Source organism: Pseudochaenichthys georgianus, unplaced genomic scaffold, assembly GCF_902827115.2.
Source record: "Pseudochaenichthys georgianus unplaced genomic scaffold, fPseGeo1.2 scaffold_509_arrow_ctg1, whole genome shotgun sequence".
In the NCBI taxonomy this organism is placed as follows: Eukaryota; Metazoa; Chordata; class Actinopteri; order Perciformes; family Channichthyidae; genus Pseudochaenichthys; species Pseudochaenichthys georgianus.
In genome coordinates this window covers 147,398-173,980 of record NW_027263070.1, presented here as the reverse complement: position 1 = coordinate 173,980, position 26,583 = coordinate 147,398, and the positions used below count along the sequence as shown (strand labels likewise).

General features: G+C 43.5%; 1 protein-coding gene across 1 annotated transcript in view; it reads right to left on the bottom strand.

Moving 5' to 3' along the window:
* Positions 1-26,583, bottom strand: part of cep350 (centrosomal protein 350) — a 108,341-nt gene that overhangs the window by 21,146 nt on the left and 60,612 nt on the right. Inside the window, 16 exon segments of the mRNA XM_034078908.1 lie at positions 519-597; positions 1,159-1,337; positions 3,869-4,107; positions 6,703-6,825; positions 10,168-10,313; positions 13,100-13,186; positions 13,188-13,250; positions 14,095-14,373; positions 14,668-14,882; positions 15,533-15,735; positions 15,811-15,927; positions 17,433-17,560; positions 20,404-20,541; positions 21,672-21,782; positions 23,496-23,659; positions 24,761-24,903. Of these exon segments, the coding sequence (XP_033934799.1) occupies positions 519-597; positions 1,159-1,337; positions 3,869-4,107; positions 6,703-6,825; positions 10,168-10,313; positions 13,100-13,186; positions 13,188-13,250; positions 14,095-14,373; positions 14,668-14,882; positions 15,533-15,735; positions 15,811-15,927; positions 17,433-17,560; positions 20,404-20,541; positions 21,672-21,782; positions 23,496-23,659; positions 24,761-24,903 (2,414 nt within the window).

The following is a 26,583-nucleotide window of genomic DNA, read 5'->3' as shown; positions in this document are numbered from 1 at the left end:
GGTCTCCGTTTCTACAGTACGCTGCAGAACTGTATTTCCTCATGCAGTGACTGACTCTTTTGTAAAGTGTCCTCTCCTCCAACATCGCCCAGCTAAGCAGGTTAGGAATCAGCCAAGTGCTTCCATAATGTATTCCTGGCAGCATTACATTATGCTGGACTACACCGCGCCGCAATACAGCTGCATCACATCTTTCACCATCTCTGAGAGGTATAATACACCCCTCAGATACAACACTTCCTGTCTCTGTGTGTGTGTGTCTCTGTGTGTGTGTGTGTGTGTGTGTGTGTGTGTGTGTGTGTGTTCAAGTACAGTCTATGCTTTAACTGCTTCTCTGAGAAATACCTGGAGGTTCAATACACCCCTCAGATATAACACTTTCAGTCTGTGTCTCTGTGTGTGTGTGTGTGTGTGTGTGTGTGTGTGTGTGTGTGTGTGTGTGTGTGTGTGTGTGTGTGTGTGTGTGTGTGTGTGTGTGTGTGTGTGTGTGTGTGTGTGTGTGTGTGTGTGTAACTCACCAGTCCGGTTGGAGGCTCGGAGCTGCATCTTGCTGCCGTGTGAAGGAGAGGCAGCGGGGGCGAGGCTTCCTCTCAGAGACTGGAGCGAGGAGGAGGAAGAGGAGGAGAGAGGAAGAGACATTAGGATATAACAACACACTCACATGGACTATTGCAACCATCCCTTAATTAATATTTGATGTGCAACATAAACTAGCAAATGCATCGTCCCCGGTATAACATGACTATTAATAACCCACACAGCAGCATATATGAAGTTCGTCCACGTCGCTGCCTCAGACATGTGGGGACATTTTAATAGTAAGAGTTAAAGAGTTTCAATCCTAGCAATAAGTCATTTCAAATCAAAGACGATTGATATCCTAATTAATATTTAAGCTATTTGTTTTTCACGGTGTTTTGTAAAAATTGCGGTAAATACTTTCCAATATCGACCAAAGTAGGTTTCTTTGCGAAATGGCGGCATCACAGACTCAGGCCATAAGACCACTGCTACCGGCTCCTACTTATTCCAACACATTTAAACAATAACGCCATAATACTGAATACTCTGGTAATATAACTAGTTGTATCTCTCTTTAGCAAGGCTGCACCCAAAGAAATGGATTTAAACACAGCATTGTAATCACGGTCTGCGTACCTGTCTGCTGGGAGAGGTGAAGTCCTGGCTGTAGTTTGCAGGGCTGTTCTGCACCGAGGTTCCTGAAGGAGTTTCAGGGTTTGAAGCAGGTGGATCTGAAGCTGGACTTCCTGTCTGTGGTCCCTCCGTGTGGACGCTGGAGTCAGGAGTCACTGAGGAACAGTCCTCACTCACATACTCTGAAAACACAAGAAACAGGACATATTAATTTCTCTCTTCTCTGTAAGCTGTTCTGTTCTCTCTATACGCCTACTGCCTGAATCTGCTTTATGAAAAAAAAAAAATTTCACAGGGCCCTAATCATCTTCTTTAAAATGTCCCATTTTTTCTAAATTCAGAATTTTTTTACTTCAAATTTATTATTTAATAAAATGTTTGATAAAAACTTCTGACTTTTTTTTATTTCTGACTATTTTCATATTCTCTCATTTTATAAAATCTCTGAGTCGATCAAATGCCTGAATCTGCTTTATGAAAAAAAAAAATGTTCACAGGGCCCTAATCATCTTCTTTAAAATTCCCCATTTTTTCTAGATTCAGACATTTTTTACTTCAAATTTCTATATTTTTTTTCAAATTCCTGACATTTCATAATTGTCACTTTTTTTACAAAAATAAAATGTTTGATAAAAAGTTCTGACTTTTTCAAAAAATTCGGATTTATTTTTAAAAATTGTCACTTTTTTTAAATTCCTGACTTTTTACATATTTCTAACTTTTTGAAAATATTTCAGTTTCTTGATAAAATTGTCACTTTTGGAAAAAAGTCCTGACTATTTTCATAATTATCATAAATGTTTTTTAGAAAAATCAACATTTTTAGAAAAAGTTCTGACTTTTAATAAAAAAATCTGTTCACTTTTTAAATTTCCGACTTCTTACACATTTCTAACTTTTTTTGAATTTTTTTCACTTTTTCTAACATTTCTGAGTGGATCAGCTGTTCTCTCTTCTCTGTAAGTTCTGTAGGATAATACTTTAAGTGTGAATCTATACGCCTACTGCTTGAATCTGCTTTATGGAATCTATTTTATTTTTTTACACGTGGCCCTAATCATCTTATTTTAAAAATTCCCTAAATCCAGTTATTTTCCTCAAAATTATCAAATGTTCTCAAAATTCTGACTGTTTTCTCTCAAATTTCGGTAATCATTTTTTATTTCTGACTATTTTCATAATTCAATAATGTCAAAATTGATAATTAATTATTATTTTTTTTTCCATCATTTATAATAACGTGTGCATAGACATTTTCCAGGGGCGGACTGGCCATCTGTAGAACTTCCCCGCAGCGAGGCCCCCCTCTGTTGACAAATCACTAGCACCCCCCCACGTTGACAGGGGTCGCCAGTCTCTGGCAATGTTATTTTGGGGGTCGCGGCTGAAAGGTTTGGGAACCCCTGCTCTAAGCTAATACTTTAAGAGTGAATCTAAACTTTACACGTGCTCTTAACATCTTCTTTTAAAAATTCCACAAATCCAGTTTTTTTTTAAGATTCAATTTTTCAAATTCTTACTATTTTCACAATTCTCACTTTTTTACAAAAATAAAATTTTTGATAAAGATTTCTGACTTTTTCATTTTATTTTTCAAAATTATCACTTTTTAAATTCCTGACTGTTTACATATTTCTAACTGCTTTGAAAAAATGTCACTTATTTGAAAAATGTTCTCTTCTCTATAAGCCGTGCTGTTCAGTTCTCTAATACCCTGAGTGTGAATCTATCTCTTCTGCCTCAATCTGCTTTATGGTTTTCACTTTCTTTGCTTCATTTGTTCCGTTTTTAATTCAGCAGCTGTCAGCTCAGATTTCATTTCTGCTTTTCTAAACTGTAGTCCGTGCTCATGAGTTTCGTTGTGTTTGGGCTGCGGCCTCAATCTGCTTCACGAAAGGCAGGTTTTCCTATAAATACAATCATTTCTGATCCTAAATATCTTGGTTTCTTATTTTCTAAGGTCACAATGTTCTGTTGTCAGAGGTGGAAAGTACTTTACTTAAAGGGGACCTATCATGCAAAATGCACTTGTGTACGTCTTGTATACATGAATGTGTCCCCGGTGTGTCAGGGAACACAACCCTCTCTTTTCCTCCGTACCCAAATCTCTAAAAACGGGGCTGCAACGGATCTGATACAGATTTGAAATTGTTCTGACGTCAGAAAAGGGGTGCTCCGCTTATATGGGCAACTCTCCACCTATCAGGGGAATGAGAGACCGCTCGAAAGCGCTGGAGACGCTGTAGTACATATGCCAGGCCTGTAAGTGGCGCTGTAGCCACAGAATCAGCCCTTGCAAAAACAGGGCTGGAATAGAGCAAATAGAGCGAAATGAGGCATGGCTAAAACGCAGGATCCGTTTGGTATTTTGAAAAAAAAACTTCACAGGCATGTTTTATATAGGTATGGCCCTACAATAAATGTTTCAAATATAGCATGATAGGTCCACTTTAAGTTCACATTTGAGGTACTTTACCTGAGTTCTTTCATTTTATACTACTTTATGCTTCTACTCCAACATATTTTGGAAGCAAATGTTGTACTTTGTATATGTATATTTCATGATATTTAAAAAGGGCTTTTTCTGCAATGACTGTCACTCTGAACATATTCCTCATCGTACCTAAATACTTTTACTTGAGTACTATTCTCGATACAGTACTTTTTTAAGGTTGTAATGAATCCATTTCTAAAGACACCCTGCTGTGTTCACCTTTCTCGCTGTCAGTCCTGGGCTCTGAGCTCTGACGGAGACTCGGGCTGATGTCAGAAACCTCGTTCGCCCGACTCTCCGCCCCGTCTCGAGATGTTTTTCTGTCCCACAAAGCCAGCGCCTCCTTCTCCATCCTCCTGACCTCGGCCTCCTCTCGATCCAGGCGCTGTCTCCACTGCAGCAGCTCCTCCGCATGGTGCCGCCTCTGCATCAGCACCTGCTCTCGCTTCGTCAGGAACCTAAAAAGTGGAGGTCAGAATGAAGGAGGAAGGTAATGAGGAAGTGAAAAAGATGAGGGGTGATTGGTGAAGGAGGCAGTGAAGAGAGAGAGGAGATTTAGCATAAGGGATGTTTAAATGTGACATCGCTGAAGCAAGCAGACCCGAAACACCTGGACACACACACACACACACACACACACACACACACACACACACACACACACACACACACACACACACACACACACACACACACACACACACACACACACACACACACACACACACACACACACACACACACACACACACACACACACGAGCAGAACAGTGAAGATGTCAGGTTCATGCGTCAGACTGAAACCCAGGAACACACACCTCAAACATATGAGTTGCACAAGATAGGAAAGGTTTAAAAAGGCAGTTCCATCTGGACGAATGTCTCTTCGTTAAACACACCGATACTGATGTGGGGTTGATACTGACGATGGAGCAGATCTATTCAGTTCATATCTATAGTGATGTTTTAGTCTGTTCTTACTACGCCAGCAGCTGGAAGCTAACAACAAACATGTCACCTGTTTATGTTTATTACAAGATGGATACACCAACAAGCTCTACAGCCTGCTGTGATAAAGTATTGATGATGATTACATGTTGACATTAATTTAATGCAGTTCAATTGTTTTTTGGAGTTTTTGACCAATGTGTGGAAACATTTAATTTACTAGCGATACATTTGATTACAAAATGTAAATAATAACGGGGAACGAAGGTATATAACTATAATATACAACAATTAGGTTTGACTGAGGGATAAGCAATAATACAGATGTGTTATCTTTATTTTGGTAATTAGAACTTCTCAAGCGAAATTGTATTTCAATATTTCGAAAAGCGCTTTTATAAATAAAATGTATTATTTGTTTAATTGAAAGTAATTACTGTTATTAATATTGCTTTAAAAAGGTGTCTTTTTTTGTACTTTTTACAATATATGTCTCTTTCTTGTGGACGCCCAGGCTGTGCAGAGCGTCTGCCGGGAACAGCGTAGCAGGCATCGATATCTAGACTTAAATAATAATAACATGAGTGCATTAGTCATTCGTATTGACTTCCATTTACTGCACACCCCTGACCAATGAGGGCAGGGCGCCTTAAACACAGCCACTCTTTTGTCTTGCAATGCAAACATCATCTGTAATCCTAGAATCCAACTTACCCCGAGTCTCTTATAAATACATATATCTCTGGTGAGGTGCAATGTGCTCTGGGTGCCGTTACGCTGCAGTATTATTTAGCCCTGATTTAATTTAACGGCCTTTCTCTTGACCCTAATGTTTACTGATGACAGGACAGATACTGAGGAGCCAGACAGAGGGTCTTTTAGTGCCTTCCCAAACTCCATTACAGCCACTGGCCATCTGTTCTGCGCAACAGTTACCTAATAAAGGGTTAGTTAAGATGGACTGGGCCCATTGAGGAGATGGAGCACTCCGTGTCCGCTCCGTGTGGTTCAATCTGAAAACATTCTGTATCAATGAGCAGCCGCAATACGAAGGACGTGAAGAGAGATGCACCGCAGCATTCATTAGAAGAAGAAAGGAGGAGAGAAGGGTCGCAGACTGAACACCACAGAAACCTGAGTCTGAGATTCCCATCCAGCAAGGAAGGCTCCTGTCGAACTAGACGTAACCTTTAACCTTCATCAGATCAAGTGTTTAATGCATCGGGTAGGGTCGAGAACAAATAACTTATTCATTTTTAAACATTATTCAAATTAAGGATTGAAAACTACATAAAAATTGAAATTGTGCAATTAATTTTAAAGGGGCCCTTTTACGTCTTTTCACCCTCTGTCTGAAACCAGAGTCCAGTCTGCTCCGATTGGTTAGCTGGCCAGCTCTGTTGTGATTGGTCAACCTGCTTAGAGATGTCCCGCCCCTTAGCCTTTCACTTACAATGTGTTGGAGCGCTAGCCAATAGGAGCATGAGTGTTCCATAGTGATGTCACTATGTTACGGGACTTTTTTGCTTTGGGATTTTAGCCTTTAGAAAACACTACAGCAGAGGGAAACACCCCAACGAGGAGAATAGGGCCTCTTCAAAGATAATTCAGTCTGTAGAATACTGTTCCGACACAGCTCCAACATACTGAATTGGATATGGCACTAGTCCAGATTGCGATTTAGATATCATTTTAATTGACCCGACCTTGAATATTTTTGTTCAAAGTCACCCAAAACCAGAATGCTTTGCAGACAGAACAGGCAATACATATAGCCTACAAAATATATTTTAAATGTTGGGGTAAGGCCAGTTAAGCATCTTCTCCAGTTTCTATCTGAAATGATATTATTGCTTATTAAACGTCTGTTGTATCTGATGATAATTATTGTTGTTAAAAGGTACGTTTATTCGACAAAAGGCAGCCTTCCTTGGTACGTTAAGCTTTCACTCAACTCCTCCCCCCACTTCCTGGAAACAAACAGTCAACAATCACCATCCCACCCCTAAAGGTCCCAGTGCCAGTGGGTGAACACAAGCATGTTCCACGGGGTGGGGGAGGGGTTATTCGGTGGAGGTGCTGGGGTAGAGAGCTCTGTACAGTACCTGACCAAATGGTTGTAGATAAAAAGCTGGAATTTAGGGTGGAGGTTGGGAAGACAGACACTGAGGGAGGCCCAGTGGTGAGCCGTGAACACAGAGAAGAAGCAGTGGACAGGAGAGCAGAGTCTACAACACACACAGTCACAGGAGACACACACACATGGGCATGGAGACACACAACACACACAATGTGAGAGGAGGGAGAAACATTGAGAACACAAAGAGGGAACAGACACGTAGGGAGGAGGGAGAGAGAAGAGTGATATGAGCAAAGGTGAGCTGATACGCCCAATGTGTTCTGCTTGTAATATGGATAGAGTGGTGCAGGGAGGACAACCCGGAAGTTAGCATAGTAAGGACTCTCGACAAAAAATGTTCCCCCATAATTGCAGAAACTAATCTCTGTGCCGAACAAACGTTTATGAAACATACACGTTTTGTTCAGCAGGATAATCTCCAAATATTAACACCACCTTATGATTTCCGAAGTAAAAAGTTAGGCTATAAAAGGAACTACAGCACGTTCACATGACTTCGCGTCACCACCGCTAAGCTAAAGGCGGCTAATGTTGGGCTATAAAGGAACTACAGCACGGTCACATGACTTCACGTCACCACCGCTAAGCTAAAAGTGGCTAATGTTGGGCTATAAAGGAACTACAGCTCGGTCACATGACTTCACGTCACCACCGCTAAGCTAAAAGTGGCTAATGTTGGGCTATAAAGGAACTACAGCACGGTCACATGACTTCACGTCACCACCGCTAAGCTAAAAGTGGCTAATGTTGGGCTATAAAGGAACTACAGCACGGTCACATGACTTCACGTCACCACCGCTAAGCTAAAGGAGGCTAATGTTGGGCTATAAAGGAACTACAGCACGGTCACATGACTTCACGTCACCACCGCTAAGCTAAAGGATGGCTAATGTTGGGCTATAAAGGAACTACAGCACGGTCACATGACTTCACGTCACCACCGCTAAGCTAAAGGCGGCTAATGTTGGGCGTGAAGATGTTTAGTCGTCTCCTTTAGACACTTGTTAGCAACCTGCGTTTTTAAATCCACCAGTGGGGTATTTACTGACGTATTTTATGTCTTAGCACAAAAAGTGTAAATCTCTTCAGCTTGAGTTAACCACAGACCTTATTTCAGGATAACAACCATTCAGAAAACCATTGACCTCCAGACCAGGGGACAGGAAGTGGTAAAACGCTGATTAATGTCCGGGTTTAGGACTCATTCCTGCACCACTCTATTAGGATATCATGAATATTTTAGCTAGCATGAGGGCACCAAGCATCGGGGGTTGGTTATCCCACTGATCACTGCCAAACCTGTTTATTGAGGGGGTTAAAAGTTAGAGTCGTTTTTTGAACAAAATAAAATGCATGGATTACAATGTGTTAGTGTGTTACGTCAAGACAAATATATATCGTACATGTTTGCTTTGATTAACAGCAGGACAGAGGTAATAAAGACAGAAAGAGGATAGCCCAGAAGTATTTTATAGTTTGATAAAAAAGCCAGCAAGCACACGAGCATGCTCTGGCACAAATATCTGTTTTCGAGTTTCTGTTTAACTTTGAACAAATCTAGACCTAAGGAATGTCGAAGTGCTGCCATCGAGGGTCTGTGATCTGTTGCCAAGTTATAAATCCTAAATAAATAAATCCTAAAGCCCAGAACAATTGACCCACTTGTTGGAGCTGCGCTGGCACGAGAGGCTCTGCAGCACCTGACCTGAGCTGTGAGGGGGTCGCACAGGAAGCACCTGCACACGAAGCTACTCGTCGACACAAGAGGAAATGAGTGCAATGAAAACGACTGAATGCACAGCCAATGTTTTTCTTATCTGGAAAATAACGGTGCCTTTGACATGTCAAGTTTCAGTTCCAACGTTTGCGTCTTTCAATGTTTTTACTTTCATTTAGTCTTTTAAAAGGGCGGATTTAATAGTTTCTGATGTTGTTGCTTTTACATCAGGGGTTCTCAAAGTGCGGCCCGCGGGCCAATGGCGGCCCTCGGAAATGTTTCTGGCGGCCCGCGATAGTTAATGCGACACGCTGAAATGCATGCGTTATATGTTAATCCTCCATGGTTGTATCTAGTAAGAATTAGAATGGAATTTAAGAATGGTAAAACTGCGCCCCCTGGGTTGTCATTCCTAAATTATGAATGAAAGCTTGTGGAAAGTTTGCTAGACTACTGGTTGCATGGCAACTAGGCATCTCGCGAGTTGCGGTAATTGGTTGGTACAATAAAGAAAGGATTTGTTTTGGAATTATTTTGTGTTCCGTTTTTTCTTGGGCGGCCCTCAATCCAATATTGGGGACCGACATTGGCCCTCACTCATCAAAACTTTGAGAACCCCAGCTTTACACGTTATGTTTCATCAAATATTCAACAGGTTGTTAAAACCTCAAGTTAATGGGACGGGCTTTGGATCAGAGGGAGAACAACATGGAGCATGCTTCTCTTCACGTCCACACAATCCAGCAGAAGAAACATGGCATGCACTGATTAGTCTTCATTAGTTTAGTTTAGGGATGCCAGCGATTATTCGAATATTCGCTACAGTCTCCATAATCGAATATTATTTTTAAAAATCGATTTTATTTATATATATTATTTTTTTTAATGTTTTTTTTTTTCCTGGCTTAGTTTCAACCAAAATATATATGAATATATATATGCTAATAATAGTAATAGTATTAATAATTGTAAATGGTCATTGGTCACACCACCAGTTTGTTTTACTGTAAACTTGGAGGAGGGGGGGGGGGGGGGGGGGGTCGGTCGAATGCCGAATAATCGATTTTGATCATGGTGAGTTTCTGGCAACCCTAGTTTAGTTGCCTGTTAAAGTAAAGACCCTATGTTTGGGATGTTAGCGTCTTGTTGGACTGAATACATAAAAATTGCACTTTTTAACGAGGCAATATTCCCTACTTACGGCGGGGTCCAGTGAGCGTTCACTGTGCAGAAGTGTTATGGAAGAGCTGAGTCCTTGAGCATGCTGCTGTGGTTATTCTGCTGCTGCTTCACTCGGCAATAGTGCAATAACCACACCTTCATTAAACTCTTTCAATTCTGCTTTTTATTCCTCACCATGCACGAGCACCTTTGTGTCTTTATCTTTATCTCATGTGTACCGATAGAGGATGCTAGCTGTCCTTTCCTTTTATCTGCGGTGTCATTTCTTCTGTATTCTCATTTCCCAGATGCGGGACTTGGAAAGGATTTCTGACTCTGAACTTCTGTGTGAACATATGATATGTGTTTAAAGTTAATTGAATCAGGACCAAGACAAAATCAAAAGCTGAAAATATTCGTATAAGCACAGAAGGCGCTGACATTAAGCGTAAAGACAGCGCCACGCGGCTGGAGTTAAACACACTTGAGATAATTCACCTCTCAAACCAGGACAGAGAAAAACCGAATAACTGAATCAAAATAAGCGTTTACTTCTCGTCCGTGTGGGAGCGCATCTTCTTGAGCTTCTGCATGATGCTGCTGGTCTCGCTTCCAGAGATGGAGAGCGGGGGGGAGGGGCTGCGTCTCATGTTGGGGGAGGCCGACTCTGAGAGGGGGGTCTCTGACACGGGGGTCTCCTGGAGGGAAGGAAAACACAGAATTATGCATGTATACATATATTGGTGTATGTGTATATGAGTACGTACCAGAGTTTCCGTTAGCCGGGAATTACCGGACTTTGACCGGTAAAATATGCTGAAGACCGGCAAATCTAAATCTCTCAGGTCAAAAATAATTTCCCCGTAACGCAATACCGCATCAGTTGCGCCACTTATGTGAGAGACAAGAATAGTATGTGTACTCTGACGTGGGGATACCCAGAGGCCGCACCCTCCTTTCAGCGACTCATGCCGGATGCTCAGCGCAGGGCACTGAAGAACAATGCTGTTCCTACTTTGTTTGGACTGGCGGGAGATTCCAGTACACAACCTGTCAGTATTCATTGTTGTTTGTGTATTTATGATGTTTAAAACAAACAAGGTATCTACCACGGCTGCTAAGTTGGGATGGTGGAGAAATGCTCTCCGCAGACCCATTGACTCACAGCGTTCTCAATCTCGAGGATACTGGCTTCCAAGCCAATATTTCAAGGATGCTACGTCATCGAGTGCCGCCGAAGGACTGTTCCAATCTCCAGCATACTTGGAATTCCACCGAGGCCGTGTCCTTGGTTTGGGGGTAATTTCGAGGCTGCACATGGGTAGACTTTGCGTCCTTAAAATCCCCACAATGCTTTGCGCACGGACCAATTTCCCCAAATCTGTGGCGGAAAATGTAAGACGGGGCCTCTCATGTGACGCACACTTGCACACTTGCTCGCCTGTTCCACTCTTCGTTTTCCAAATGCCAGGAAGGATTCATGACCTAGCTTCTGAAGCAAGTGACTCGGAAGACATGTGCTGCCAAGCAAGCATCCTCACGATTGAGAAATGGCCAGAGAGTGAATACACATACGTGGGAGGCGGGGGCCGCGTTCATTCCTATGAGAGTTACTCATTGGCCGTTTCTCAATCTCGAGGATACTGGCTTCCAAGCCAATATTTCAAGGATGCTACGTCATCGAGTGCCGCCGAAGGACTGTTCCAATCTCCAGCATACTTGGAATTCCACCGAGGCCGTGTCCTTGGTTTGGGGGTAATTTCGAGGCTGCACATGGGTAGACTTTGCGTCCTTAAAATCCCCACAATGCTTTGCGCACGGACCAATTTCCCCAAATCTGTGGCGGAAAATGTAAGACGGGGCCTCTCATATGACGCACACCTGCACACTTGCTCGCCTGTTCCACTCTTCGTTTTCCAAATGCCAGGAAGGATTCTGACCTAGCTTCTGAAGCAAGTGACTCGGAAGACATGTGCTGCCAAGCAAGCATCCTCACGATTGAGAAATGGCCAGAGAGTGAATACACATACGTGGGAGGCGGGGGCCTCGTTCATTCCTATGAGAGTTACTCATTGGCCATTTCTCAATCTCGAGGATACTGGCTTCCAAGCCAATATTTCAAGGATGCTACGTCATCGAGTGCCGCCGAAGGACTGTTCCAATCTCCAGCATACTTGGAATTCCACCGAGGCCGTGTCCTTGGTTTGGGGGTAATTTCGAGGCTGCACATGGGTAGACTTTGCGTCCTTAAAATCCCCACAATGCTTTGCGCACGGACCAATTTCCCCAAATCTGTGGCAGAAAATGTAAGGCGGGGCCTCTCATATGACGCACACCTGCACACTTGCTCGCCTGTTCCACTATTCGTTTTCCAAATGCCAGGAAGGATTCATGCCTAGCTTCTGAAGCAAGTGACTCGGAAGACATGTGCTGCCAAGCAAGCATCCTCACGATTGAGAAATGGCCAGAGAGTGAATACACATACGTGGGAGGCGGGGGCCTCGTTCATTCCTATGAGAGTTACTCATTGGCGCATGAAGACAAAATGGCCCAACTTTTGAGAGAGCGAAACGTCATACAAGTATTCATATCATCCGTTCTTATTGAGCGTCCATGGGTAAAGGTAAAACTCATGTAGTGCTGAACACGTAACTTGAACGTGCCGGGCGGCGCGGTCCCGTGGGTTGGATGCACGTTCATAATGCCGAGGAAAATAACTCAGAATAACGTTATTAGCACATTTTACAACTTGAGGAACGAATGTTTTTAATAAGGGCTATACAAACGTTCATACTGGGTATTTAGTTTAAAAACAATTATCCAACGATTTACAGACGTCTCTTTCCCGATGTTAGTCAATGGGAAAAAGTCTTTCCGGCCCAGCGACTGATACGGAAGTGTAGTACCGCCGTTTGGCCACAACGAATATTTCCCTCAGAGTCCGGCGCACCTCCTGGGGGCTTGGATCGGGCCAATAAAGTATTATCGTATCGTATAAATCAAACTGTGGCCCTTTAAGGCCCGGACACACCTAGCTGACACCAAAGAACTGACACAGACGGACCCGACTGTTGCGTCGCCTCGTGTCTCTGCGTTTGGAACACACCGCAAAGACTTCAGCCGACGGCCAAGAAGCACGTACGAACTGCGCATGCGTGAGTGGCAATACCTCTCCTTACCAGCAGGCGGCGGTAGTGTGTATTCGTCATTCAAAAGAGGCAACAACCGGAAGACAGACTGCGTGATAACCGCTAGCTGAACAGCCAATCAGAGTGATTTCTTTTGCCGACAGCCTTTGGCCACCGATTCAACGTAGAATCGGTGGGTCTTCGGCCCGGCTGAAAAGACCTGACGGTGCGGGACACACCAATCTGAGTAGGGCGTGCCGACGCTCATCGTCGGCCTGACGCCCACCGACGCCGATAATCGGCCTGGTGTGTCCGTGCCTTCAAAGTGATCCCTGTGGAGGAGATTCGTGACTCACAGGTGGAGTTTCCCCCCCGGCGCTCTTCAGACGCTCCTTCAGGCGGAGGGTGGAGTTTCTCATCCGCTCGATCTCCTCCTGCTGCTTTCAGCAACAGCTGCCGCTCCTTCCTGGCCGCTTTGTTGGCCTCCTGAAGCCTCTTGATCTCAGCCTGGGAACAGACACACAGAGATGGGTGGTGAGTAAAGTAACGGTTAATGTGGATGAGGCCCAGCTCTGTCGTAACGGCTGATTCTGAGATAATCCAGCATTTATGTCAAAAACTTGTTGGGTTTTTGTGGATTTTAACCCAAAAAAGTCCTTTGAACAGTTGATACAACAAAACATGTGTTTCATAGGAAAATGGATGAAGACCATTGTCTCAATTATGACCGTGAGTGTTTCTCAATGTCGAGGAAGGATCCTTCAGAGCCACTATTTCAAGGATGCTACATCATCGAGTACCGCCGAAGGACTGTTCCAATGTCCGGGATCCTTGGAATTCTACCCGTTGCGGGAAATTTCGCGGATACACATGTGTATCTTCCGCGGTCTTAAAATCCCCACAATGCTTTGCGCACGGACCAATTTCCAAAATCTTTGGCGGAAAATGTAAGGCGGGGCCTCTCACATGACGCACACCGGCTAGCCTGTTCCACTCTTCGTTCTCCGAATTAAAGGAAGGATTCTTGCCTAGCCTCTGAAGGACCTGACTCGGAAGACATGTCCTACTAAGGAAGCGTCCTCGACATTGAGAAACACCCTCTGATGGACCTGACTCGGAAGACATGTCCTACCAAGGAAGCGTCCTCGACATTGAGAAACACCCTCTGATGGACCTGACTCGGAAGACATGTCCTACCAAGGAAGCGTCCTCGAAATATGTATTTTATTATAAAATAAATAAAATAAATAAAAATAAATAAAATAAATAGAAATAAATAAAATAAATAAAAACAAATGTAATGTGTTTTATAGAGCAGGTCTCAAGCGTCAGTATGACTCCGCCCCCTCACCTGCTCCTGCTGCAGCTTCATCAGGAGGCCCCTCTGCTTCTTCCTGATTGGAGGCATCTTGTCGTCCTCTCCTTTGTCCCTCAGTCTCTTCTTCTGGTGCTCCAGCCAGGCCAGCTCAGCTTTGGTCTTCTCTTTGACGGCCTTCTGTCGGAGGTGCAGCAGCGAGCTCTGGTGCTGCAGACGCACCTCCTCGTCCTTCATGTACTGACGCACCATGTCCATCGTGAACTGAGAGAAGCTGTCCTGCCCGCCCGCGAACGACATGCTGGTGTCCTGAGGCTGCAGGGGAACGAGGGAGAAAGATAGACGTTGGATTGTTATACAATACCATAATACTTTATTGGTATTTTATTTTATTTATTTAAATTTAATTAATTAAATTAAATTAATTAATTTAATTTATTTATTTATTTAATTTATTTAATTTATTTTACTTTATTTATTTAATGGTCAGATCAAGTCTGAAATGTGACTTGCATCACAGCAGCTCCATGTGTAACATCAACATGGACACATATCAAGACACACTTTATTTATTTTAAAGTATGCCTGTGTCCCTCTCCGCCCTCTCACCTTTAACATGTGTTGAACCCCTGAAACCACTGTGGCGTTGTGATTGGCTCCGTCATCCTCTGACTCATCGTGGGGGCGGGGCTTCTTCTCCATGGTTCCCCTGCGGTGCGCCTCGGACGGCAGCAGAGAGCGAAACGAGCGCTCCTCGATCTCGTCCTCCGTCATCGACTCGTCAAACTTCAGAGAGTATTCGGTTGCCACGGACGTAGTGTCTCCTGGAGGACAGAAATATAATAAACTCGAGAGTTATTTAAGGTACAAGGCATCTTCGTATCTGCCACTACTCGCAGAGATACAGAGTACACACATCCTTTACTCAAGTAGAAGTACACACATCCTTTACTCAAGTAGAAGTACACACATACTTTACTCAAGTAGAAGTACACACATACTTTACTCAAGTAGAAGTACACACATCCTTTACTCAGGTAGAAGTACAGATACTCATGTTGAAAAATACTCTGGTGAAAGTAGAAGTACTGACTAAACTTCTTTACTCAAGTCAAAGTAAAGAGGCTTTGAAGTGTACTTCAGTAGAAATTACCCATAACAACATGTGAGAAGTAGAAAGTACAGGTATTTGGGTTCAACATGTAAGAAGTAGAAAGTACAGGTATTTGTGTTCAACATGTAAGAAGTAGAAAGTACAGGTATTTGAGTTCAACATGAGAGAAGTAGAAAGTACAGGTATTTGAGTTCAACATGTAAGAAGTATAAAGTACAGGTATTTGAGTTCAACATGTGAGAAGTCAAAGTAAAAAGTCGTAACGAAGTATTTGTACTCCACTACTTCCCACCTCTGTGTTGTATATTTGTCGAATGAAAAATAAAGAGTTTATTTTTTTCAATTAAAACACATACAAACCTTTGTCATCCACTGCAGAGGGGATGCTGTCGCTGCAGAGAGAATCATTGGCTGCTTTTTGAACTTCTTCCTCGATGGAGCTGCTGCCTTCCTCCTTCCTCGTCTCCTTCCTCCTCTTCCCTTCCCTCGCATCTTTCTTCGTCCGGTCTCTGGTCTCAAACGAGGCGTGTGAAGGGCTGTGGTGGCTGCTGGAGTCCGCTCCACTGATGGAAAAGAGGCAGACTTTAGTGCCTGTTCAGATTTCTCTGGAGGAACTGAAGGAGATGTGAGATTGGTACCTGATGTTGGGTCTTCTGAAGGACAGAGAGTCAGAGGGACTGAGGCTGTTCAGGGAGGACAGCGTCTCCTCCGGCCTGGCCCTTCTGTTGGAAACCTCACTACTGAAGCTGTGGGAGGATGCAAAAGAGATGTGAATGCTTGGATCAGATACTGTGTGTATTATGAGCCCAGTATGCCGGGTTCTTTAAGCTTAAAGAGGACACATTATGCTAGTGTTCCCACTACAGGGACACAAAGCCTTGCAAGGCCTCAAGATTTAAATGTGTTTAAATCTTACTAAGAATGAAAAGTAAAAATCACTCTCCCATTCCCAGTATCTCTCACGGTACGTCCACACAGCAGCTTTTCAAAAATCTCGAACATCTTGGAGCTGGGCGTGTCTGACAGCTTGGGGATTTTTTGCGAGCGACGCGACCAACAACCAATCACATGAATGTCCCGCCCCCGACATACAAAGCAAAAACCCCGGGGATTTTATGCGAGCAATATATATATATATATATATAAACTCCCCAAACCCCACTGTCTCTGCCACCTCCCTCCATGCTGGTTCCTCCGGTTTGTATCCCGGTAATAGTTCTGGTCGTAAAGAACCGGGTGATTTGCTACCGTAACTTCTCGTTTGGAATATGAGGAAATGAACTGCGGTCTGGCTCTCCCTGCTTACACGCGGTTTGATTGGCTTCAAAAGTTGAACATTGCTCAACTTTGGAATCCTGGACATCCTGGAAATCTTCGCTTCGCTCCCCCACAATGCAGTTCGGCGAAAAGCGAGGCAAAGTGACGTCATCCCCATTCAAAGTCAACGGGCAGAGAAGCGTTGGAAGCGGTGGAAGATTCGTCTAAAGCTGCTGTGTGGACGTACCGTTACAGATTTCCAGGATTTCCAGGATTCCAAAGTTGAGCAATGTTCAACTTTTGAAGCTGAGCTGGAAGCGTCAGCCAATCAAATCCCATTTATGCAAATCTGACAGTAGAAGCGCTAGCCAATCAAACCGCATGTAAGCAGGGAGAACCAGACCGCAGTTCATTTCCTCATATTCCAAACGAGAAGTTACGTACCGTTACAAAAAGGAAATACAGGATCTATATACCCACACAAATGCTTGACCATTTTGAGGAACAGAAATCCCTCCGATCTTCCAAGGGGCATTTTATTAAATAGATTTAATGTAAGAAAACATAAGAAAATAACCCTTAATAAAATCCTTCTTGGCATGTTGATTCAAGACATCATTAAATGCTTTAAAGACTTTTAAGCATATGTGCGAATCCGAGTGTAAAAGATCAAGAGCGTTCACAATACAAAACACATCACTACAGAACCCTCTGCTGTATAAATGTGGAATATTATTAATAATGTTCTACAATAACGTGCAATTACACATCTGCCACTACGTCGGTGTGCACTGTTCAACACTGCTTGCCAGTTCTTTACATTAATGATGTGACCGTCTGGGTTTCTTGTAGTTATTTAATTGTTATTTTCACGGCACTGTTAGTGTACAGTTTTATTATTATGCGGTTGTGTTTATTGTATCTTTGTAACTCTGGCACAAGCACTTCCTTCGGGGTGAATAAAATCCACTCTTATCTTAAGAGTGTTTTTACCTGTCGGACTTCGTTTCTGTCGTGGCGCTGCTTTGAGTAGGAGCTCTGCTGTTCTTCCCGCTCGTCCAGCATGGAGGAGTCCGAAACATCACGAGGGGCCAACACTCCAGATATCTGCGAGCGCGCCAACTCTGCCATCTGACAAGAACACAGGACATACATCAGATGGTTCATCTAAAGGTGGGGTAGGTGAGAGTGGAGGAACCGGCTCGAGTGCGCTGGATTTGAAAATACACAACCGGAGAACATCTGCCCCTTCCTCACAGAGCCCCGCCTCCAACACACACGAACGCGCTCATGACCAATGAGGGCACGAGATCAGTCTGTGCCCAGATGGAAGGCTGACAGGCAGGTAGGCCGTCCAGTTAGGAAGGGGGGGGGGGGGGGGGGGGGGGGCGATTAAATCGATTATTATTCGCCAGGGCTGCCGAATAATCGATTTTGATCATGGTCAGTTTCTGGCAACCCTAATCTGTGTTTGAATCTGGATCTGAAGTCGGCGTGACGTTGAAGCAGCGCCCCTGCTGTAGCTCCTTGATAGCATAACGTTAGCATTTAGCTTCTGGCGACTAGATTTATGATTAAACGAGTATAAAAGTAGGGATAGACGTGTGGAGATTATCCGGCTGAACAAAACGTGAGCCGTCTCTTAAATGTGTCTCAACCACAGACCTTAGTTCCAGATATTTTCCTAAACCCTATGGAGAACTTGTATTGCGTTTTGTCGAAGGAACCGGAAGGAGTTTACCGGGTTTTAGGACGCGTCACTGCGGCGCTCTATTGTCTCTCTTTTAAACCTCAGGTCAATAATCTGGTTAGAAAGCTGAGGGTGAAGCTAGGTTTCTTTTTCAGGAACAAGTCCTCATCTTCCCTCACTGTACGGCGGCTCAGTCGCTGCTACACGTTCATCTACAAAGCCCTGTTGGGTAAACTCCCTTCTCACATCTGCTCTCTGATCTCACGGCGAGTTGCAAGTAGCTATTGTTTTGTTAAGTGCTAGGACTGACTTAGGGACGAAAGCTTTTAGGTGTGCAGCTCCTCTAACTTGGAACAGTCTGCAAACAGAATGGAAACTGAGCGATTTGGTTCCACTGCATGTTTCTAAAGCTCGGATAGATGCTGTGTAGGGATGCTCCGATCGATCGGCCGATACTCACTCTCTCGCGAGAGCCGATCGCATGACATGTAAATAGACTTTTTGCACTACTTTGTATTTTATTATATATGTTGCTTTGCTGGAGGAGCTCAGGTCAGAAGAATTTCATTGCCATTTCTGCCCTGAAGCTGCTGAGCATATGACGATAAAACCTTTAATCTTGAATTGAATTACGCCTTCCTCCTCTGCAGTCATTGTGTTGCCTTTACTGAAACTCAAGAATCAATCAGGGACACAATGGGGGTATTCATTGATCTACAAAAAGCCTTTGATACCATAGATCAGGGCTATTCAATTGGCGGCCCGCGGGGCTAACTCCGGCCCCGGGTGATATTTACGGGCCCTTTGAGTATAATGTGAAAAAGTAATCTAATTATTATTTTTTAAAGATTTTTTAAGATTTGTTTTTGTGGGCCAGAGTGCCTTTATTCCAGAGAGGGTGTTACATTAGGCGCATTCACACCAAGTACTTCGCCGTACTCAGTCCATCAGCACTCTTTAGTTCTGATGAACTAAGAGCCGATCGCGTTCACACCGGAAAAAGTCCCTGAGGGAGGATGAGGCAAATGAAGCCGCTGACGTCACTTCTTCTTCTTCTGCTTTGGGTTTACTGGCAGGCCGCAAACCACTTCACGGCGTATACTGCCGCCCAAAGTCCCCGGCCGGAAGTCCCCGGAGTTGGGGAAGGCTTCAGTAGAAGCTGCTGGGAGTCCCAGCAGCTTCTACTGAAGCCTTCCGAGTAAATCGCCAGAACGCCGACACCTCCTCATCTCCACCGCTCCCATGTTTTATTTTGTGTCGCCATAAGTTAGTCTCTCTGCGTTTCTGTGCTGGGCTAATGCTAATGCTAATAATGCGAGCAAATAAAATGTCGGCTTCACAAAACTTTTTGGGAGTTTTACGGGGCGTGGTTTGCAATCCGCCCAGCCAATCAGACACAGGAACCTTTTTCTCCCCAGGAAAGTCCCTCTCTAGCAGGGACGGAAAATGGGGTGGAAAGGTTCTCATGAACTAAGTTCTAGTTCCGGATCTTTTTGGTGTGAACGCGACATTTCAGAACTAAAGTGGGAAAAGTGCTCCGGTGTGAAAGCGCCCATTGAGAGATAGAGGGGAAGACATTGCCTGAAAACTTGTGCGGGCTCGGGCTTCGAACCCACCTACGAGCTACTGTAGTGACAAACTGTCCTTTATTGCATCTCTGCGTGAACGGTTAGATCATTTCTCCTAAATGAAATGAAGTTGATGGTTAAATGAGCTTCACATGTCGGCCTACTGAGTTCTGAACCTGCCATTTAGATCTAGAAAGGCCTCGGGGCTATGTTGTTTGATTGCATTAAACACACTATATGCACTGCACTATGCTGTTGTAGTATTTACTGGATCTGAAGCTCTTAATATGATTGCTCATATTTCAAGCCATCTTTTTCCCGGCCCCTTGCTTTGGATCGTTTTCATCAACCGGGCCCATTCCAAACTAATGGAATAGCCCTGCCTTAGATCATAACATCCTGATATCTAAATTGCACACTTACGGAATGAGAGGAATAGCTCAGAACTGCATAGGAAGTTATTTGAAGACTAGACTAACAGTATGTACAATTTCATGGTAATACGTCTAATTATATGAAAATTAAATGTGGAGTCCCACAAGGTTCAGTTTAGGGTCCACAACTCTTTCATTTGTCTATTAATGACATGTGTGACACCTCAAAGTTACTTCGATTTGTGTTTTTTTCAGTTCAGGGGACGATTGAACTATTTGGGCAGAAAGTATTACAAAAGAAATCAGCTGTTGTTCCCGGAGGACCCCCAGAGGGACGCTCACCTCTCGGATGTGTCGGGCGGTGTCGGCCGTGTACCGCGCCGCCTCCGCCTGATGACTCATCATCTCTTTAGCCGCCTCCTGGAGACCCTCCAACGTGTCCTTCTGATTCGACGCCAAGTTCTCCTGCAGTTGATGAGCCTGGATTGAAAAGCAGCACAGCACAGATTAAAGATAAAATACAATGATATCCATGAAAGAAAATGAACATAAATACATATTTGGGTCATACATACATAAAATATACATTACATGAATGTGTGCCGGTTAAGGGAGGAAACTGACTGATGAACTTTGTATGTATGTGTGTGTGTGTGTGTGTGTGTGTGTGTGTGTGTGTGTGTGTGTGTGTGTGTGTGTGTGTGTGTGTGTGTGTGTGTATGACTGAGTGAAACTGTGTGTGAGGTGTGTGTATGTATGAGTGTATGTATGAGTGTGTGTGTGTGTGTGTGTGTGTGTGTGTGTGTGTGTGTGTGTGTGTGTGTGTGTGTGTGTGTGTGTGTGACTGAGTGAGTGAGAGTGTCTGTTTCTGTGTGTGTGTGTGTGTGAGAGAGGTGTGTGTATGTATGACTGAGTGTGTGTGTGTGTGTGTGTGTGTGTGTGTGTGTGTGTGTATGACTGAGTGTGTGTGTGTGTGTGTGGTGTGTGTGTGTGTGTGTGTGTGTATGACTGAGTGTGTGTGTGTGTGTGTGTGTGTGTGTGTGTGTGTGTGTGTGTGTGTGTGTGTGTGTGTGTGTGTGTGTGTGTGTGTGTGACTGAGTGAGTGAGACTGTGTGTGTATGTGTGACCGAGTGGGTGAGTGTGTGTCTGTTTCTGTGTGTGCATGTGTGTGTGTGTGTGTGTGTGTGTGTGTGTGTGTATATGACTGAGTGAGAGAGTGTGTGTGTGTGTGTGTGTGCGTGTGTGTGTGTGTGTATATGACTGAGTGAGTGAGAGAGTGTGTGTGTGTGAGAGAGGTGTGTGTATGTATGACCGAGTGTGTGAGTGTGACTGTTTCTGTGTGTGTGTGTGTGTGTGTGTGTGTGTGTGTGTGTGTGTGTGTGTGTGTGTGTGTGTGTGTGTGTGTGTGCATGTGTGTGTGTGTGCATGTGTGTGTGTGTGCATGTGTGTGTGTGTGTGTGTGTGCATGTGTGTGTGTGTGCATGTGTGTGTGTGTGCATGTGTGTGTGTGTGCATGTGTGTGTGTGTGCATGTGTGTGTGTGTGCATGTGTGTGTGTGTGCATGTGTGTGTGTGTGCATGTGTGTGTGTGTGCATGTGTGTGTGTGTTACCCTGGCCACTCTCTGTCTGTTCTCCTCCAGCTGTAGCTGCGTCTCCAGCGCTTCTCTCTCAGCTTTGATCTTCAGTTCGTAGAGGTCACGAGCGTGAGCCAGCTGCCGCGCCTGAAGGGTCAAAGGTCAGCGAGCAGGTCAGGCCAGAGCGTCAAGATTCAAGGCTTTCATTGTCATTAGCTACAGTGTAGAAATGTCAATGACAATCGTAGGTCAAAGGTCACCTCTAACGGTGCAACACATAGCAACAAACATTCTATTTCAGAGCATCGACACGGACATAAGTCACTGAGGTGCATGGGAGTTATTCATACTTTTTGTTGCCAACAATTAATTTCTTCTGTACCGTTTTTATTTCTTCTCATGTTGAGTATATTGTACGCTGCACAGTTGAAGGGACTTTGCATTTTCATTGCCAACAACTCCACTATAGCTATTGTGCAGATGACAATACAACTTTGAATATTGAATGTACAGAATCGACACACGACAGCAGGGGTGTCAAACTCAAGGCCCGGGGGCCAAATCCGGCCCGCGACTTCATTTTATGTGGCCCCGCAAGAGCTTGCAAAGAATATAATACGGTTACATCAGGGGTGTCAAACTCAATTTCATCGCGGGCCACATCAGCATTATGGTTGCAATCAAAAGGCCGGTTGTAACTTTAATACTATATAGAAATACATATATAAATATATCCTATATATAAAATAATGTATTATATTATATTACATCATTGCCTCTGCATTGGATTATCATCGGATAGGGTAATAACTTCATAATTAACTACGTCTGAAAACAGAAGTCTAGGGCAAATAATTGCAAGTCTCTTCAGTGCGTATGTCCCAAAATGATTTAAAAAGAAAAGCCAAATTCTGGAGAAAAAATAAATAAAAGTGACATTTTGAAATAAAAATCTAATTCTGAGAAAAAAGTCATATTTGAGATGCATTGTGGGACATGTAGTTTATGGGCAACGTGCTTCTGTAGCATGTAACCGTATAATAAACATATTATATTCTTTGCAAGCTCTTGTGGGGCCACATAAAATGAAGTCGCGGGCCGAATGTGGCCCCCGGGCCTTGAGTTTGACACCCCTGGGTGACATGCTACTTTACAGAAGCTGGTTGCCCATAAACTACATGTCCCACAATGCATCTTGTTTTGTGACATGCGCACCGTATTATTTGCCCTGGACTTCTGCTTTCAAATGTAGTTAGTTATTACCCTATCCAATAATAATCCAATTCAGAGGCAATAATGTAATATAATACATTATTTTATATATATATATTTATATATGTATATTAAATATTTATATAGTTGCAACCGGCTATTTGAGTGCAACCATAATGCTAATGTGGCCTGCGATGAAATTGAGTTCGACAGCCCTGCACTACAGGAAAGGGGAAACACCGAAAAAGCACAGAGAACTTCCGACGTGCTAAAACTGGACTTCACTAAACTGCAGAGCATCTTTGTACGACACAATTATTTGATTTGATTTATTTCGAATGTGTAAAACAATAATACAAAAGAATTACAAGTATAATGAAATGTAACATGAGAATTATATATAAACAAATTATCTACTTAATTACACACCCGAAAAGGGGAGGGGAGAACTTTACACTTCTGCCAAAAACTAAATTATTAACAGATATATTTTTTCTTTTTCCGAAAGAAATATATTTGTTATTGAAAAACATAAAATAAATAGACAAACAAATACATAAAAGGGCTAAATGGTAATCAAGAAAAGATAAAATAACAAACCAAATAAATAAACCGTAAACACCCAGTTATGATTAACCCCTTCCTCACCTTGAGCATCTGGGCCAATGAGACGCTCTCCTGCTGAGCCATGGACACGCCCATCACCCGCTCCACGTCTCCCAGCTGACGCACCGACTCCTCCATGGTCTCCAGGTGATGAAGCTCTGCGGCCATTCGCTGCTGAAGGACAGCAGGGGAGTACTGCAGGTCACCTGGAGAGGGTACAAGTACACACATCCTTTACTCAGGTAGAAGTACACACATCCTTTACTCAGGTAGAAGTACACACATCCTTTACTCAGGTAGAAGTACACACATCCTTTACTCAGGTAGAAGTACACACATCCTTTACTCGGGTAGAAGTACACACATCCTTTACTCGGGTAGAAGTACACACATCCTTTACTCAGGTAGAAGTACACACATCCTTTACTCAGGTAGAAGTACACACATCCTTTACTCAGGTAGAAGTACACACATCCTTTACTCAGGTAGAAGTACACACATCCTTTACTCAGGTAGAAGTACACACATCCTTTACTCAGGTAGAAGTACACACATCCTTTACTCAGGTAGAAGTACACACATCCTTTACTCAGGTAGACGTACACACATCCTTTACTCAGGTAGAAGTACACACTTCCTTTACTCAGGTAGAAGTACACACTTCCTTTACTCAAGTAGAAGTACACACATCCTTTACTCAAGTAGAAATACACACATCCTTTACTCAAGCACAAGTACACACATCCTTTACTCAAGTACAAGTACACACATCCTTTACTCGGGTAGAAGTACACACATCCTTTACTCAAGTCCAAGTACACACATCCTTTACTCAAGTAAAAGTACACACATCCTTTTCTCAGGTAGAAGTACAGATACTTGTGTTTAAAAATACTCTGGTGAAAGTAGAAGTACTGACTAAACTTCTTTAGTCAAGTCAAAGTACACACATCCTTTACTCGAGTAGAAGTACACACATCCTTTACTCCGGTAGAAGTACACACATCCTTTACTCCGGTAGAAGTACACACATCCTTTACTCAGGTAGAAGTACACACATCCTTTACTCAGGTAGAAGTACACACATCCTTTACTCAGGTAGAAGTACACACATCCTTTACTCAGGTAGAAGTACACACATCCTTTACTCAGGTAGAAGTACACACATCCTCACAAGAGGACATTCACTATCTTCCCAACAGTAACTGTCTATCTGGAAAGCTTTTGGAGCACAGTTGAAATCACATATTTGTCTAGGTACGCTCTAATTCATAAAACATGTTGTTTATGATATGAGTGTTGTGTACCTGTGGTCGTGGTCTCGGCTCTCCCGCTGCGCACGGAGGTGTTCGGGTTGTTCCCCCCCCCCTCGCCGGGAGAGCTTCCTCCTGGAGGAGAGCCGGAGGACGGAGGAGACGCCTTTCTGTGTCTGAGCGCTGAAGACTTCTTACTGTGGAGTCCCAAACAAAGAGTTTGATTAATAAGGGAACAGAAAACAAAGCTCAGCACACACAGGTCCTCTGAAGTGCACATGTTCGGAGCATCAACTTTATTCATCCCGAAGGAAGTGGTTGAGCCAGAGTTACAAAGATACAATAAACACAGCAGCATAATAATAAAACTGGACACTAACAGTGCCGTAAAGAGAGCAATGAAATAAAAGCAGTATTTAGTAGGGATGTAACGATACCAAAAACTCACAGTACGATAATATCGCGATAAAAAGTCCACGGTACGATATTTATCACGATATTGAAAAGTAAAGGAAAATAAATGTTTTTTTTTCTTGATTAAATAATAAATCTGATTTATCAATCAATCAATTAACCAATCAATCAATCAATCAATGTTTATTTATAGCCCAATATCACAAATGTTACATTTGTCTCAGTGAACTTTACAGTTTGTACAGAATATCAGTATGACAATACGACACCCTCTGTCCTTAGACCCTCTGTCCTCAGACCCTCTGTCCTCAGACCCTCTGTCCTCAGACCCTCAGTCCTCAGACCCTCAGTCCTCAGACCCTCAGTCCTCAGACCCTCTGTCCTCAGACCCTCTGTCCTCAGACCCTCTGTCCTCGGACCCTCTGTCCTTGGACCCTCTGTCTTCAGACCATCTGTCCTCAGACCCTCTGCCCTCAGACCCTCTGTCCTCAGACCCTCTGTCCTCAGACCCTCTGTCCTCAGACCCTCTGTCCTTAGACCCTCACATCGTACAAGGAAAAACTTCCGCAGCATTTTAGTAGATAGTAGTATTTTTTAAAGTGTCAACAATAATAATAAATCAAGCTTCACTTTAGTTTTTCAAGTAACTCAACTCTAACTCACTCACTCACTCAGCGTCACCAAGGTTATCTTTCAGGAATATGAGCACGTCCACATTTCCAGGTAGAAGCTGGGATGTTCGGGCGTTTGCAAAATCCCCTGCTGTGGAAACAGCTCTCTCGCTGGTACTGATGTTGCTGGGACGTAGAGACATGCTTTGGCCATGGGGGACAGCAGTGGGTCAAACTGTGCATCGTCTCTCCACCACTTCAACAACAATACAGTTGTTGCCAAGAAGGTGAGGCTTATTGACAGAGATATAGATATACTGTTGGTACTTGTCCGTGTCTCTCGGTGTGAACATGTAGCCCTGTGAATACCATGTCCTTTTGTGTTATCTGTTGTTTATGTTCATGTTGTAACCTACGTGCTGCCATGTTGGACAGGTCTCCCTTGAAAAACAGATCGATGATCTCAACGGGACCGTCTGGTTCAATAAAGGTTTAAAAAAAACAAAAATTATTTAAAAAAAAAAATCGTCGTATATTTTGTCAGTCTCACGACGGTATCGAGACATTTATTTACCGCGATATTCGATACATCGTTACATCCCTAGTATTTAGTAGTGCAAAAAAAAAAACGTACTGGCAGATACGTAATTGCACGTTCTTATAGATCAGTGCTTCTCAAAGTGTGGTCCGCGGTGGTGGTCCATGAGCGCCCCCTAGTGGTCCGTGAGTATATTGGTAAAATTTCACATTTGAAATAAATAAATAAATGTAAATTTTCCGCACTCTCGCGGGAATATCTCCGCAATGGAGCGAGCTTAAGTTTCACTTTCGATTGCATGATATAGCCCAGAT